Genomic DNA, 15,184 nt, shown 5'->3' with positions numbered 1-15,184 from the left:
GAATCCTGAGATTTATAAATAGAGGTACGGAATACAAAGAAAGGAAGTTATGTTGAACCTTTTATAAAACACTGGTTCAGCCTCAACTGGAGTAGTGTTCAATTCTGGTGACTACGCTTTTTGAAGGATGTCAAGGCTTTAGAGAGCGTGCAGAAAAAGATTAAGAGATTGGTTCCAGGGATGAGACACTTCAGTTAAGAAGATAGGTTGAACAAGCTGAGGTTGTTCTCCTTAGAAAAGGTTGAGAAGGGCGTTCAAAATCATGAGGGATCTAAACAGAGTAGAAAGGGAGAAACTGTTTCCGTTGGTAGAAGGGTCAAGAAGCAGAGAAGACTGATTTAAGATGATTGCAAAAAAAGCAACGGTGACATGAGGCAAAGCTTTCTTTACGCAGCACATGATTAGGACATGCAATGCACTGCTTGAAAGTGTGGCGGAGGTAGAATCAACTGTGATTTTCAAAAGGGAATTGGACAAGAAGAGAACAAATGGGCTATGGGGAAAGGGCAGGTGAGCAGGACTAGCTGAGTTGTTCTTGCAGAGAGACAGCATGGACACTTGGAGCTGAAAGGCCTCTGTGCTGTACCAATTCCATGATTCTATTTGTCCTTTCACATGCTTACACTGTTATGTAAAGGTATCCAAGAAAACTGGGCACTAATTCAAGTTAAATTTTGGCAGTATAAGAGGACATTGATACAAATTGATAAACAAGTTCAGGATTTCTCAAGATCTGACTGAATGTCAGGACAGCCTCAAGGGTTAAATGGCCTACTTCTATTCCTATGTTCCTCTCAGGGAGCAGTTCTTCAGATAAGGAGCAATGATAATCTGAAATTGTTTCTGGGCATGCAGCGATGGCAAAAATTTCAGTGTTATTCAAGAGATAGTTAAACTTTTTGATCAGGTGTTTGTAGGTTTGTACAGACAGCTGCTTAAACTACCCTCATCAGCTGTGGCTCAGCGGGTAGTATGCTTGCCTCCAAATCAGGAGGTTATGTGTTCAAATCCCACTCCAGGGATTTACCGAAATCTCGGAATGTACTCTCAGTGCAGTACTGAGGGAGTACTGGATGCAAGGTCAGTGTGTTACTTAAAATCCAGACCATTATCACAAAGCCAATCGGATTTGAGTTCCGGGATTGCCTCACTACAGAAAAACCAAACTCTTTGCATTTGATAGGTTTAGGAATTAAGATCAGAATAGAAAGTGTAACAAACACAAATTTCTGAGACATTAAGGCATTACTTGTGGGAGTAGTTTATAGGCCCCCTAACAATAGTCACACTGTAGGACAGAGTATATAGGAAGAAATAAATGGGGCGTGTAAGGTACTGCAATTCTCATGGGTTACTTTAATCTTCATGTAGATTGCGTGAATCAGATCGGCAAAGGTAGCCTGGAAAATTAGTTCATAAGAGTGTATTTGGGGCAGTACTTTCGAGAGCCAACCAGGGAACTAGGCTTTTCTAAACGTGTTGATGTGCAATTAGACAGGATTAATCAATAACCTCATAGTAAAGGAGCCTCTAGGCAACAGCGATCATAAAATGATAGCATTTCACATTCAGTTTGGAGGTAAGAAGTGTGGGTCAAAGACTAGTGCTTTAATCCTAAATGAAAGTAGGATAGGAAGGTAGAGTTGACTAAAATGAACTGGGAAACCAGATTAAAAGATAGGACAGAAGAGATGCAATGGCAGACTTTTAAAGAGATATTTAATAACATTCAGCAAAGATTTATCCCAATGAGAAAGAAAGGCTCTTTGAGAAGGATGCATCATCCACGGCTAAATAAGGAAGTTAAGGATGATATCAAATTGAAAAAAGCACTGTACAACAGGGGTCACCAACACATTGATCGCATGCAACTGGTAGCTCGCCATCTGCCAATGAGTAGCTCGCATTAAGATTTGCCCATTACAGCATTCAAGCCACATAATTACTTTTCCACCGCAAACTAACTAATTTTCCAACTTTTGTAAACAACACCAGAGCTGAGTCAGTGTCATGCCGCAAGTGCGGGTCCGATCATTATAAGTAATAACATGGGTAGCAATTGTGACCTGCCCAAGTGAGGATTGACATAAGTCGAGGACCATCTGTACTAGCACAACTCTGCTAGCTAGTGCGTGGCAGGAAAAATAATCCACCTTTGTTGACATCATGGATGCAGAGGCAGGTCCATCCCAAAATAGGCAAAAGATGCACTATTTCAATCAAGAGTGGGAAAATGATTTTTTGTTTTCAAGCATTAAAAACAAGTGTGTCTGTTTAATCTGTAGTGTGAGAGTTGCAGTGGGGTTAAAGAGTAATGTTGAGAGGTATTTTGCAACTGTGCACAAGCATTTTAAGAGGCACTTTCCGACATGAAGTATCTGCAGTCACAAAAGGTAAGTGAGCTAAAAGCTGCAGTGTAGAGACAGCAATCTTTTTTTATGAAACCAACCAAGAAAGCTAATGCTGCAACAGAGGCATCTTTCAAAGTTGCTCATTATTTGACCAAGAACAAGGCAACATTTATAGCTTGTGAAGGGCGTGATGACTCTGATGTCTGAGTCCTTATTCAAAGAATTTCAAAAACAGCCCTAAAATTATCTCTACCATTTCAAACATGCAGTTAGGAGCGAACACAATGGCAAGAAGGGAATCTGCATTATCGGCCAACAAGATGGAGCAGCTAGAGTGGGATTTAAGTACATGCTAGAGGTTTTCTATTCAATGTGATGTATTGGTTGACACAAGCAATACTGCCCAGTTGGTAGTGTTCATTCGAATGGTGTTTGAAGACTTCACCGTTAAAGAGGAACCCTTGACATTGTTGCTCTGAAATCCACAACCAAGGTAGTTGATGTCTACAACAAGGTCATAGATTATTTTGCAAAAAACAATGTGCCATTGGAGAAGCTAGTGGCAATAACAACCAATGGCGCACCAGCAATGACGGCGTCATGCCAGTTTCATTGCAAGTTGTAAAGCAGACCCCGATTTCCTTCGTTTCTTGAACTACCACTGCCTCATCCATCAACAGCCAATTTGTGCCAAAGTAATGGGGTTTGATGACGTTATCTCTCCTATTGTTAGAATTATTAATTCGATTCGTGCAAAGGCCAAACAGCACCAAAGTTTAAAGTCATTTCTCAATGAACTGTCAGCCTAGTATGGTGATCTTTTGCTACACACTGAAATCTGGCGGCTTAGCAGGGAAAAATACTGCATCGATTTCTTTCACTCTTGCCAGAAATCAAAGTATCCATGGAGTCAAGAAACCACCCAATTATCAAACATAGAAACATAGAAACAAGGAGCAGGAGTAGGCCATTCATTATGATCGTAGCTGATCATCCAACTCAATAGCCTGCTCCCACTTTCTCCCCATATCCTTTGATCCCTTTCGCCCCAAGAGCTATATCTAACTCCTTCTTGAAAACATACAATGTTTTGATCTCAACTACTTTCTGTGGTAACGAATTCCACAGGCTCACCACTCTCTGGCTGAAGAAATTTCTCCTCATCTCAGTCTTAAATGGTCTACCCCATATCCTCAGACTGTGACCCTGGTTCTGGACTCCCCCACCATTGGGAACATCCTTCCTGCATCTACCCTATCTAGTCCTGTCAGAATTTTATAGGTTTCTATGAGATCCCCCCTCATTCTTCTGAACTCCAGTGAATATAATCCTAATCAACTCAATCTCTCCTCATATGTCAGTCCCGCCACTCCAGGAATCAGTTGGGTAAACCTTCGCCACACTCCCTCTATAGCAAGTACATTCTTCCTCAGATAAGGAGACCAAAACTGCACACAATATTCCAGGTGTGGTCTCACCAAGGCCCTGTACAATTGCAGCAAGACATCCCTGTTCCTGTACTCGAATCCTCCGGCTATGAAGGCCAACATACCACTTGCCTTCTTTACCGCCTGCTGCACCTGCATGCTTACCTTCAGCGACTGGTGTACAAGGACACCCAGGTCTCGTTGCACATTCCCCTCTCTCAATTTATATCCATTCAGATAATAATCTGCCTTTCTGTTTTTGCTACCAAAATGGATAGCCTCACATTTATCCACATTATACTGCATCTGCCATGCATTTGCCCACTCACTCAGCTTGTCCAAATCACACTGAAGCATCTCTGCATCCTCCTCACAGCTCACCCTCCCACCCAGCTTAGTGTCATCTGCAAATTTGGAGATATTACATTTAATTCCCTCATCTAAATCATTAATGTACATTGTGAATAACTGGGGTCCCAGCACCAATCTCTGCGGTACCCCACTAGTCACTGCCTGCCATTCAGAAAAATACCCGTTTATTCCTACTCTTTGTTTCCTGTCTGCCAACCAGTTTTCTATCCATCTCAGTACACTACCCCCAATCCCATGCGCTTTAATTTTACATGCCAATCTCTTATGTGGGACTTTGTCGAAAGCCTGCTGAAAGTCCAAATAAACCACATCCAGTGGCTCCCCCTCATCAACTCTACTAGTTACATCCTCGAAAAATTCCAGCAGATTTGTCAAGCAAGTTTCCCTTTCATAAATCCATGCTGACTCTATCTGATTCTGCCACTGTTTTCCACATGCTCAACTATTAAATCTTTTATAATGAGTTCTGGAATTTTCCCCACTACCAACGTTAGGCTGACTGGTCGATAAATCCCTGTTTTCTCTCTGCCTCCTTTTTTAAATAGTGGGGTTACATTTGCTACCCTCCAATCTGTAGGAACTGTTCCAGAGTCTATAGAATCTCAGAAGATGACCTCCAATGCACCCACTATTTCTAGGGCCACTTCCTTAAGTACTCTGGGATGTAGATTATCAGACCCCGGGGATTTATCGGCCTTCAATCCCATCAATTTCCCCAACACCATTCCCTACTAATACTGATTTCTTTCAGTTCCTCCCTCTCACTACTCGCTGAAGGTAAGCATTACAAGGCTGTTTGATTTGGCATTTCTAACAGGTGTGACAGAGAAATTGAACACCCTGAACTGTGAATTGCAAGGGAATGAGAAGACAATTGCCAACATGATTTGTGCAGTGAAAGCTTTCAAGTCGAAACTTAACCTTTTGGTACAGCAAGTGCAGAAGAGGAAAATGCAACATTTTCCTTCTGTGCACCAAATACTGTGCAGAAAATAAAGCTGCTGCTGGGCTCCTGGACATTGCCAAGTACAGTCATCTCCTGACAAGTAGATGCTAATGACATTTCTGAACAAATTAGTGTGCTGTTTAAACTTGATTGTGTCACTATGGAAATGGAGATTCTCAGCCTTCAAAATGACATTCAGTTGAAATCAAGGCAACCTGCCACTAATTTCTAGAGTCTCATCAAAACCGAAAAGTACCGTAACATCCACACAGCAGCAATGAAAGTGCTTCCCTGTTTGGTTCCACCTATTTTTGCGAATCCGCCTTTTCCGACATGAACTTCATCAAATGCAAATTTCGCATATGCCTGACCGACGAGCATCTGAATGACTCTATCAGATGTTTCCCTCTCAGGATACACACCAGATTACACAGCACTGGTGGACACCATGCAATGTCAAGTTTCACATTGAAATAAAGGTTAATAATCAATTTTCTTTATTTTAAATATATATTTTTGTAATTCAACTGTAATAACTTAATATGTACCCTTATCAATCCATATATTCTCAATATATGTTATAGTAGCTTGGGATCTTTTTCATTAAGCAGAAGTAGGTCTCATTAAAGAACAGGTTGACAACCCCTGCTGCACAATTTTGTGAAGGCTAGTGGAAGGTCAGAAGATTGGACAGATTTTAAGAACCAGCAAAGAGTGACTTAAAAAAAAGGAGAAAGAAGAGTATGAGAGAAAGCTAGCTAGTAATATAAAAACAGATAGTAAGAATGTCTACAAGCACTTGAAAAGGAAAACAGTAAATAAAGTAAGTGTTGGTCCTCTAGAGAGTGAGTCTGGGGAATTAATAATGGAAAACAGGAAATTTCGAAAGCATTGAATAGGTATTTTGCATCTACCTTCACTGTAGAAGACTTCAAAAACTTCCCAAAGATATTTGAAAACCAAGAGGTGAAAGGGAAGGAGGAACTTAAAACAATCACCAACACCAGGGAAAAGTGCTGGGAAAAACAATTAGGTCTAAAGGCTGACGAGTCCCTCAAACCTGATGGCCTGCATTCTAGGGTCTTAAAGACGTGGCTGCAGAGATAGTAGAGGCATTGGTTATAATCTTCCAAAATTCCTTACATTCAGTAAGGGTCCCAGCGGTTTAGAAAATAGCAAATGTGACACCTTTATTCAAGAAAGGAGGGAGGCAGAAAGCAGGGAACCACAGGCCAGTTAGCCTAACATTTGTAATAGGGAAATTGCTAGAATCCATTATTAAGGAGACTACAGCAGGATACAAGAATAGAAAAGCAGTATACTATTTAAATGTGAAGAGATTGTAGAATTAGGTGTACAGAGGGATCTGATTGTCCTGGTCCATGAATCACAAGAAGTTCTTATGAAGGTACAGCAGGTAATTATGAAAGCAAATAGAATGTTGGCATTTATTGCAAGGAAGTTTTACTGCAGCATGACAGCACATCTGGGATACTGTGTACTGTGTACAGTTTGATCTCCTTATTTGAAAAAGGGTATTAATTCATTAGAAGCAGTTCAGAGAAGGTTCACTTGACTCATTCCTGGGATGAAGGGCTTATCTTATGAAGAAAGGTCGAACTAGTTGGGCCTATACCCGTAAGAGTTTAGAAAAACGAGAGGTGATCTTATTGAAACATATATGAGAGGACTTGATAGGGTGGATACTGGAAGGATGTTTCCTCTTGTGGGGGAGATTAGAACTAGGGGACACTAATTTAAAAATAAGAGGTCTCCCTTTTAAGACAGATGAGGATGAGATATTTAACCAAGGTCCTGTTCTCCCAAGTGCACAAAAGATCACATAGCACTATTTCAAAGGAGAGGCAATTCATCTCCAGTGTCCTGGCCAACAGTTTTCCCTTAATCAACATTACAAAAAAGCAAATCATCGGATCATTATCACACTGCTCTTTGCAAGGCCTTGCTGAGCACAATTTGGCTGCCACATTTCTTATATTACAACAGTGACTGCATTTCAAATGTACGTCATTGACTGTGAGGCGTTTTGTGACATCCAGGGGTCACGAAAAGCTGCTAGAGAAATGTAAGTCCTTCCTTTTTGATGCACATCAGTTCTAGGAGCATCAAGAATGGCATTATTGACCCCAGGATGAGGTAAACAGTGAAGAAAGGTGCAGCAGCTAGTAGTACTACAAGGGAGAAAATAAGGAAATGAATTACAAAATAAGCTGACTTCAACAGCTCTCAAACCAGATTGATTCTGTTTTATTTTTACTTTGAAAATTATACCTGGGGCTGTTAAGTCATAAATGTATTCTATGAGTTTCTGCATCAATGCATTTGTCTTTCTGATCCTGCAGCTTCCTTCACTCAGGAACTCTGGTTTTCCCAAACCAGACTCAAGAAGATATATACCGATCTACAGAGCAAAACAAAAAGGATTTGTAAGTTACAAGTGAAATAACCAAGTAAGACATTGTCAATATAATATAAATGTAAGTGTCTGAACCAAGTAACTGGTTCAGTTGGTAGCACTCTCACCTATGAAATACAAGGTTCTGGGTTTAAGTTCCACTCCAGAGCTACAAAAATCTAGGTTGACGCTCCTGTGCAGTACTGAAGAAGCGCTGCACTGTTGGAGGTGCCTTCTTTCAGATGAGAGATGAAACTGAGGCCCCATCTGCTGCTCTGGTGGATGCAAAAGATCCCATGGCACTATTTCAAAGATGAGGAGGGGAGTTAGCCCCTATGTCCTGGACAATATTTATCTCTCAATCAACATCACAAAAACAGATTATCTGGTCATTATCACGTTGCTGTTTGTGGGAGCTTGCTGTGCACAAATTGGCTGCCGTCTTTCTAACATTACAACAGTGACTACACTTAATAAAGTGCTTCATTGGCTGTAAAGCTCTTTGAAACATCTGGTGGTTGTGAAAAGCAGTAAGTCTTGGCTAAGTTTTAAGTTGTTTCAATTTAACGTCGGTCAGTTAATGAGGCTGGTATTCGCATTTAGAGTCAGGAGCTTCGTTTCAACGTCATTTCGCTGGGAGCACAGTTGGTGGTGAGCTAGTGGTACAGGGAGCACGATCGGTGGTGATCCAGAGGGTTGGACAGCACGATCGGAGGCAAGGTAGAGGGTCCAGAGCATGATTGGAGGTGAGCCAGAGGGTCCGGGAGCACGGTCAGTGCCGAGGAGGGTCAGTGACCGCGATCAGTGGCAAGCCAGAGGGTCAGGGAGCATGATCGGTGGCGAGTTAGATCGTCGGGAAGCATGGTCGGTGGCGACTCAGAGAGACAGGGAGCGTGATCGGTGGTGAGTTAGAGAGACAGGGAGCACGATCGGTGGTGAGTTAGAGAGACAGGGAGTATGATCGGTGGTGAGTCAGAGGGTCGGGAAGCATGATCGGTGGCGAGTTAGAGAGACAGGGAGCATGATCGGTGGTGAGTCAGAGGGTCGGGAAGCATGATCGGTGGCGAGTTAGAGAGACAGGGAGCATGATCGGTGGCGAGTCAGAGAGAAAGGGAGCGTGATCAGTGGTGAGTTAGAGAGACAGGGAGCGTGATCGGTGGTGAGTTAGAGAGACAGGGAGCACGATCGGTGGTGAGTTAGAGAGACAGGGAGCACGATCGGTGGTGAGGTAGAGAGACAGGGAGCGTGATCAGTGGTGAGTTAGAGAGACAGGGAGCATGATCGGTGGCGAGTTAGAGAGACAGGGAGCACGGTCGGTGGCGAGTCAGGAGATCGGGAAGCACGGTCGGTGGCGAGTTAGAGAGACAGGGAGCGTGATCGGTGGCGAGTTAGAGAGACAGGGAGCGTGATCGGTGGCGAGTTAGAGAGACAGGGAGCGTGATCGGTGGCGAGTTAGAGAGACAGGGAGCACGATCGGTGGCGAGTTAGAGAGACAGGGAGCATGATCGGTGGCGAGTTAGAGAGACAGGCAGCATGATCGGTGGTGAGTTAGAGAGACAGGGAGTGTGATCGGTGGTGAGTTAGAGAGACAGGGAGCGTGATCGGTGGTGAGTTAGAGAGACAGGGAGCACGATCGGTGGTGAGTTAGAGAGACAGGGAGTATGATCGGTGGCAAGTTAGAGAGTCAGGGAGCATGATCGGTGGCGAGTTAGAGAGACAGGGAGCGTGATCGTTGGTGAGTTAGAGAGACAGGGAGCATGATCGGTGGCGAGTTAGAGAGACAGGGAGCACGATCGGTGGTGAGTTAGAGAGGCAGGGAGCACGATCGGTGGAGAGTTAGAGAGATAGGGAGCGTGATCGGTGGCGAGTTAGAGAGACAGGGAGCATGATTGGTGGCGAGTTAGAGAGACAGGGAGCATGATCAGTGGCGAGTTAGAGAGACAGGGAGCATGATCAGTGGTGAGTTAGAGAGACAGGGAGCACGATCGGTGGCGAGTTAGACTGACAGGGAGTATGATCGGTGGCGAGTTAGAGAGACAGGGAGCGTGATCGGTGGCGAGTTAGAGAGACAGGGAGCATGATCGGTGGCGAGTTAGAGAGACAGGAAGCACGATCGGTGGTGAGTTAGAGACAGGGAGCACAATCGGTGGTGAGTTAGAGAGACAGGGAGTGTGATCGGTGGTGAGTCAGAGACAGGGAGCACGATCGGTGGTGAGTTAGAGAGACAGGGAGCACAATCGGTGGTGAGTTAGAGAGACAGGGAGTATGATCGGTGGCGAGTTAGAGAGACAGGGAGCATGATCGGTGGCGAGTTAGAGAGACAGGGAGCGTGATCGGTGGTGAGTCAGAGACAGGGAGCACGATCGGTGGTGAGTTAGAAAGACAGGGAGCACGATCGGTGGAGAGTTAAATAGACAGGGAGCATGATCGGTGGTGAGTTAGAGAGACAGGGAGCATGATTGGTGGCGAGTTAGAGAGACAGGGAGCATGATCAGTGGCGAGTTAGAGAGACAGGGAGCATGATCAGTGGCGAGTTAGAGAGACAGGGAGCATGATCAGTGGTGAGTTAGAGAGACAGGGAGCACGATCGGTGGCGAGTTAGATTGACAGGGAGTATGATCGGTGGCGAGTTAGAGAGATAGGGAGCGTGATCGGTGGCGAGTTAGAGAGACAGGGAGCATGATCGGTGGCGAGTTAGAGAGACAGGAAGCACGATCGGTGGTGAGTTAGAGACAGGGAGCACAATCGGTGGCGACTTAGAGAGACAGGGAGCACGATCGGTGGTGAGTTAGAGAGACAGGGAGCACGATCGGTGGTGAGTTAGAGAGACAGGGAGTATGATCGGTGGCGAGTTAGAGAGACAGGGAGCACGATCAGTGGCGAGTTAGAGAGACAGGGAGCACGATCGGTGGTGAGTTAGAGAGACAGGGAGCACGATCGGTGGCGCGTTAGAGAGACAGGGAGCACGATCGGTGGCGAGTTAGAGAGACAGGGAGTATGATCGGTGGTGAGTTAGAGAGATAGGGAGCATGATCGGTGGTGAGTCAGAGAGACAGGGAGCATGATCGGTGGTGAGTTAGAGAGACAGGGAGCTTGATCGGTGGCGAGTTAGAGAGACAGGGAGCACGATCGGTGGCGAGTTAGAGAGACAGGGAGCACGATCGGTGGAGAGTTAGAGAGACAGGGAGCACGATCGGTGGCGAGTTAGAGAGACAGGGAGCACGATCGGTGGCGAGTTAGAGAGACAGGGAGCATGATCGGTGGCGAGTTAGAGAGACAGGGAGCACGATCGGTGGAGAGTTAGAGAGACAGGGAGCACAATCGGTGGCGAGTTAGAGAGACAGGGAGCACGATCGGTGGCGAGTTAGAGAGACAGGGAGCATGATCGGTGGCGAGTCAGGAGGTCGGGAAGCACGGTCGGTGGCGAGTCAGAGGTAAGTAGAAAAAGTTAGCATATTTATTTTATATCTTTTAATGTACTTTATTTTACAAGTTACTTCATTTATGAACATAGGAATCTAGCAATGTCGCGTGCTTAAACTTACAGGGTATAATGTTTTAACGTTCTTTTCCAACGGGAAACATCTTACAGAATCTAACTTTTACATTGGTTATAATGGGAACATCTGATTCACTTAACGTTGTTTCATTTAACGTTGCACTTTTCAAGAACTCAACTACAACATTAACTGAAGAATTAATGTATAAGTCTCTTTTTTTCAAACAGCGAAAAAGAAACTCTTTCTGTGTTCAAATTTTATTGACTGGTTCAGTCCCAGCTAGAATATTGGGTCCACTTCTGGGCACCATGCTTTAGGAACGATGTCAGGACCGTGGAAAGGATAAACAGGAGACTTATCAGAACGGTACCAGGGATGAGCGACTTCAGTTGTATTTAAAATGTTCAAAATTATGAGGGATTTTGATAGAATTGATATGGAGCAACTGTTTCCAGTGGCAAGAAGGTCAGTAACTGGAGGAGATTGATTTAAAATAATTCACAAAATGATTGGGACAGCCTGAGATTATGAAAGGTGTTATATAAATAGAACTCCTTCTTTCTTACTATATTTCTAGTCTTAAGGCTAAGTGCACAGTGTATTGAAGTGCTTGAGACAACATGATCAGCAATTGTTCAGTTTATTATTTTGAACAAGTTAACCCAATGCGGTTGTAGAATTTAATCGCACTTTCGAGAATGACTAAATGCATCTCTCAGAGTATTGCTTCCAAGCAAGAGCAAGCAGGAGTGAGGATGTGAGCAGGGTAGGGTGCAAACTGCAGCCAAGGTGTGACTGTAGTCAGCCCATGGATCAAGCAGTAGGGGCAGGAATCTGCATAATGGTTGTGCAGAATCCAACACTAAAACAACAACTTTCATTTATCTAGTGCCTTCAGGGAATTCAGAAGAAATGTCATACCCAAAGAGTGGTGAGTATTTGGAACTCACTACCATAGGCTTAGTTCAGAATAGCATAGATGCATTTAAGGAAAGCTAGAAAAGTACATATAAGGAGGTCCTGTGGCATAGTAGGTAGCGTCCCTGCCTCTGAGCCAGAAGCTTCAGGTTCGAATCCACTCCTGGTCTTGATGGCCAAGGAAAGTGCATTCATAACGTGGCCAAACAGGTTGAGCGTCAACCTGAAAATCCTTTCAGCACACGCCAGTGGCAGGCAGTAAAAGAGCGAGAGATTTCTGGTCAGTCATGTCATGGAAAGAAAGCTGGGAGTCTCTACCATCACTATCTGTAGTTCCAGTCTAAAGCATGCATGTAAATGTGCATGTTGCCACAGCAACTCGGACTCCCCAAGTGAACTGTAACACACCACCACGCTAGGTAAGTACTTGAGGGAGAAAGGAGTGGAAGGATATGTTGATAGCATTAGAATGAATAAGATTTGGAGGAGCGTCATGTGGTGCATAAACAGCAGCATGGACCTGTAGGGGCCAAGTGGTCTGTTCCTGTGTTCTTAGTACTTCACTGTGGTAAAAAATCACAAGACACTTTACAGGAATATTTCAAAATAAAGTTTGCATTAAGCCACATTAGAAGTTATTAGGACAAGTGGCTAATGGTCAAATTGATTTTAAGGAGAGATGAATAGGTGCAGAGCTTTAGGGAGCACCTAGACAGCTGAAAGCATGGCCGCCAATGATGAAGCAATGAAAATCAGAAATGTGCAAGAGCCAGGATTAGAGAAGAGTAGAGAGTTGGAGAAAGTTACAGAGATAGGAAAGGGGTGAAGTTATGGAGGGATTTGAAAACAAGCATGAGAATTTAAAAATTAAGGCATTGTCAAACTGGGAGCCACCATGGGTCAGTGAGTACAGGGTTGATAGGGAAATGAAAATTTGGTGTGAGTTAGGATACAAGCAGCAGAGTTTTGCTGTAGAATAAAAGCAGAGCAAAACTGGCTTGGAAGGTTGCCCATGATAAGGTTACACTTCAGTGGTATATTGTTAATTAGATGATATGTCACTAACTCTGCATTGTAGACAATGTCATTGTAAACTGTTTCATCAGTGTCCACAGTTCTCTCTGTAATACTTCTACATGCTGCTGAGGTTTACTTCTGCTCGAAACCCTGTTTTCACTAACTTAGTTCATTGCACCAAAGGGACATAGCTCATGTTATACGTCCCAGCAAATAAGCAGCTAACAGCAGGAAGTAAGGGCAGGTGATGGTAGAAGAACGCTGTTAGTAAGGCTTCTGCAAAATGTCTCACTTCTGGATGCTTGAAAAGCTGATTGAAACGGGTTGAAGATCCAACTTTGTGTGAAATAGACAGAGCTTTTTAAATCAATACTTTTTTAACTGCATAAAATAGTCGGCACAATTAATACGTTAAAAGAAATACCTTTCTAATTGGCTCCTACAGTAATGGCATTCAGCACCTTTTCCTGATGCAGATAGCTGTTAGTGGGAATTATGGACTGGAGTGAATGAACTGGATTGTACCTCTATCTAATAAAAACACTGGTATTTGTCATTGACACCTGGTTTTTGAGCTTTATGTCTGGTTCACTCTAATTTCACGTTTCAATGTTTCATGGTGGAGATACTGAGCAAATCAGATGTCAGGGAGAAAAAAAAGATTTCCTTTCCACCACTTTGAGAGCTTCTGCCTCAACATTTGTTAGTGTTCGGTGGGTAGCAAAACCAGAAAATCACCAATAGGAAAGGAGAAAAAAAACTTAACTAATCAGGAAGAAGACTCAATGGTCAAGACAACATTTTATTAAAATAGCTAAATACCTTCAGTGTTTGACAGTCTTCAATGTCTTTTTGGAACAATCCAAGTACGTTCTTTTTTTGAAGCCACGTTATGTCCTCCAGCACCTTATAACTGAGTGAAGTTCTTACACAGCCCATGAATTCTTCATGGCCATCACTCTCAGAATCGCCACATTTGCTCTTGACTGAGACTTGCAACTGATCATCAACACTGGTCTTCATCAGGCATATATTAAGAGAACAGAGCTTCTCTGGAAATACTTGCCCTGATGGAAGTTGGAGAGTGAACTCATCCAGCAGTGCTCGCCACTCTTCACCCGAGGGGACTGGGGAGACAGCAAGGCTGAGCTGGGTGGTGGTACTTGACAGAAGGGGACTTTCTCCATCATCGACCTCAGACACAGCAGAGATAGTCAACGGCTCATCAAGTTTTAAACTGCTATCCAGCAGTGTGTCTGCCTGTCCGTGTCCTGGGAAACTCAGGTCCACAGCTGAGGGATTATTGCTGTCATCCAATGCTTCAAATGGATGTGGCTCCTTCAAGTCATCGCACATGTTCCAGCTCAGCTTTTTCTTTGTTTCCTCATCTACCCGCACTGGGGCTGTGCGCTTCCTTCTGTTGCTCATTGTACTGGGAGTTTTGTGCAGGTACACAGCTGCAACAAAAAATAAGAATATGAATGGTGCTCCCAGTAAAAAGTTTGCGTGAAGCATTTGCATTGCTCTGAACCTTTAGTTAGGAAAAGAGCAGCAGAAAACCATTCAGCTCCTCAAGCCTGTTTAGCTATTCAGTTAGGTCAACATTGATCTGTATCTCAATTGCATCTACTTGCCTTGGCAATGGGAGGGTCCCAAAATGTGGCACCAGCTTGTAAGCCTTGCGGTTGAGTGAAAGGGCCCACAAGTGTGCGCTGCAATTGATTTTGTTTATATAAAAGCCTGATGATGATCACTTTGGAAGCTTTCGATCTGAGGTAAGTAATGCCTCGAGGTATATTCTGGGTTTCTTATGCCTACAAACAAGTTGACTGTTATTTTCTTAGTGCCAATTGTGCAAATACTTAAAATTTATCTTAGAAAAAATAAGTTAGCTCAGATTGTTCCCTTTTTTCAAATTTAATTAATTTTCAAACTTTTAACTTTTTCAGTTTGACTGCTAGGACCTAGGGCTTACAAAGTGCTAGTAGTGTGAGTATTCATTCAAATTGGAAAGGACTTAAAGCTTAACAAATGGAAACAAACATCTATATAACATATATACATCTTGGAAACAAAAGGATGAGGGACCAGGCTCGTCATGATTGACAGAAAAAGTAGCTGATCTAGATCAACAGTAACATTTATAGAAAGCAAAGTATCACAACTCATTCATCTTTTATGAAAATAAATTGAAACATTGAGCAAATTACATTGACTGTGCAGCACAGAATCAGGCC

At 43.6% G+C, this 15,184-nt stretch overlaps 1 protein-coding gene across 1 annotated transcript in view; it reads right to left on the bottom strand.

Annotated features, from left to right (window-relative positions):
- Nucleotides 1-15,184, bottom strand: part of shprh (SNF2 histone linker PHD RING helicase) — a 110,064-nt gene that overhangs the window by 89,300 nt on the left and 5,580 nt on the right. Inside the window, exons 3-4 of the mRNA XM_078541786.1 lie at nucleotides 13,770-14,404; nucleotides 7,389-7,518 (exon numbers count right to left, since the gene is read on the bottom strand). Of these exons, the coding sequence (XP_078397912.1) occupies nucleotides 7,389-7,518; nucleotides 13,770-14,375 (736 nt within the window). The 5' untranslated portion in view covers nucleotides 14,376-14,404. The remainder of the gene's footprint in view (nucleotides 1-7,388; nucleotides 7,519-13,769; nucleotides 14,405-15,184) is intronic.

The sequence above is a fragment of the Cetorhinus maximus genome, chromosome 5 (assembly GCF_964194155.1).
Source record: "Cetorhinus maximus chromosome 5, sCetMax3.hap1.1, whole genome shotgun sequence".
In the NCBI taxonomy this organism is placed as follows: domain Eukaryota; kingdom Metazoa; phylum Chordata; class Chondrichthyes; order Lamniformes; family Cetorhinidae; genus Cetorhinus; species Cetorhinus maximus.
This window is presented reverse-complemented; position numbering and strand designations above follow the sequence as displayed.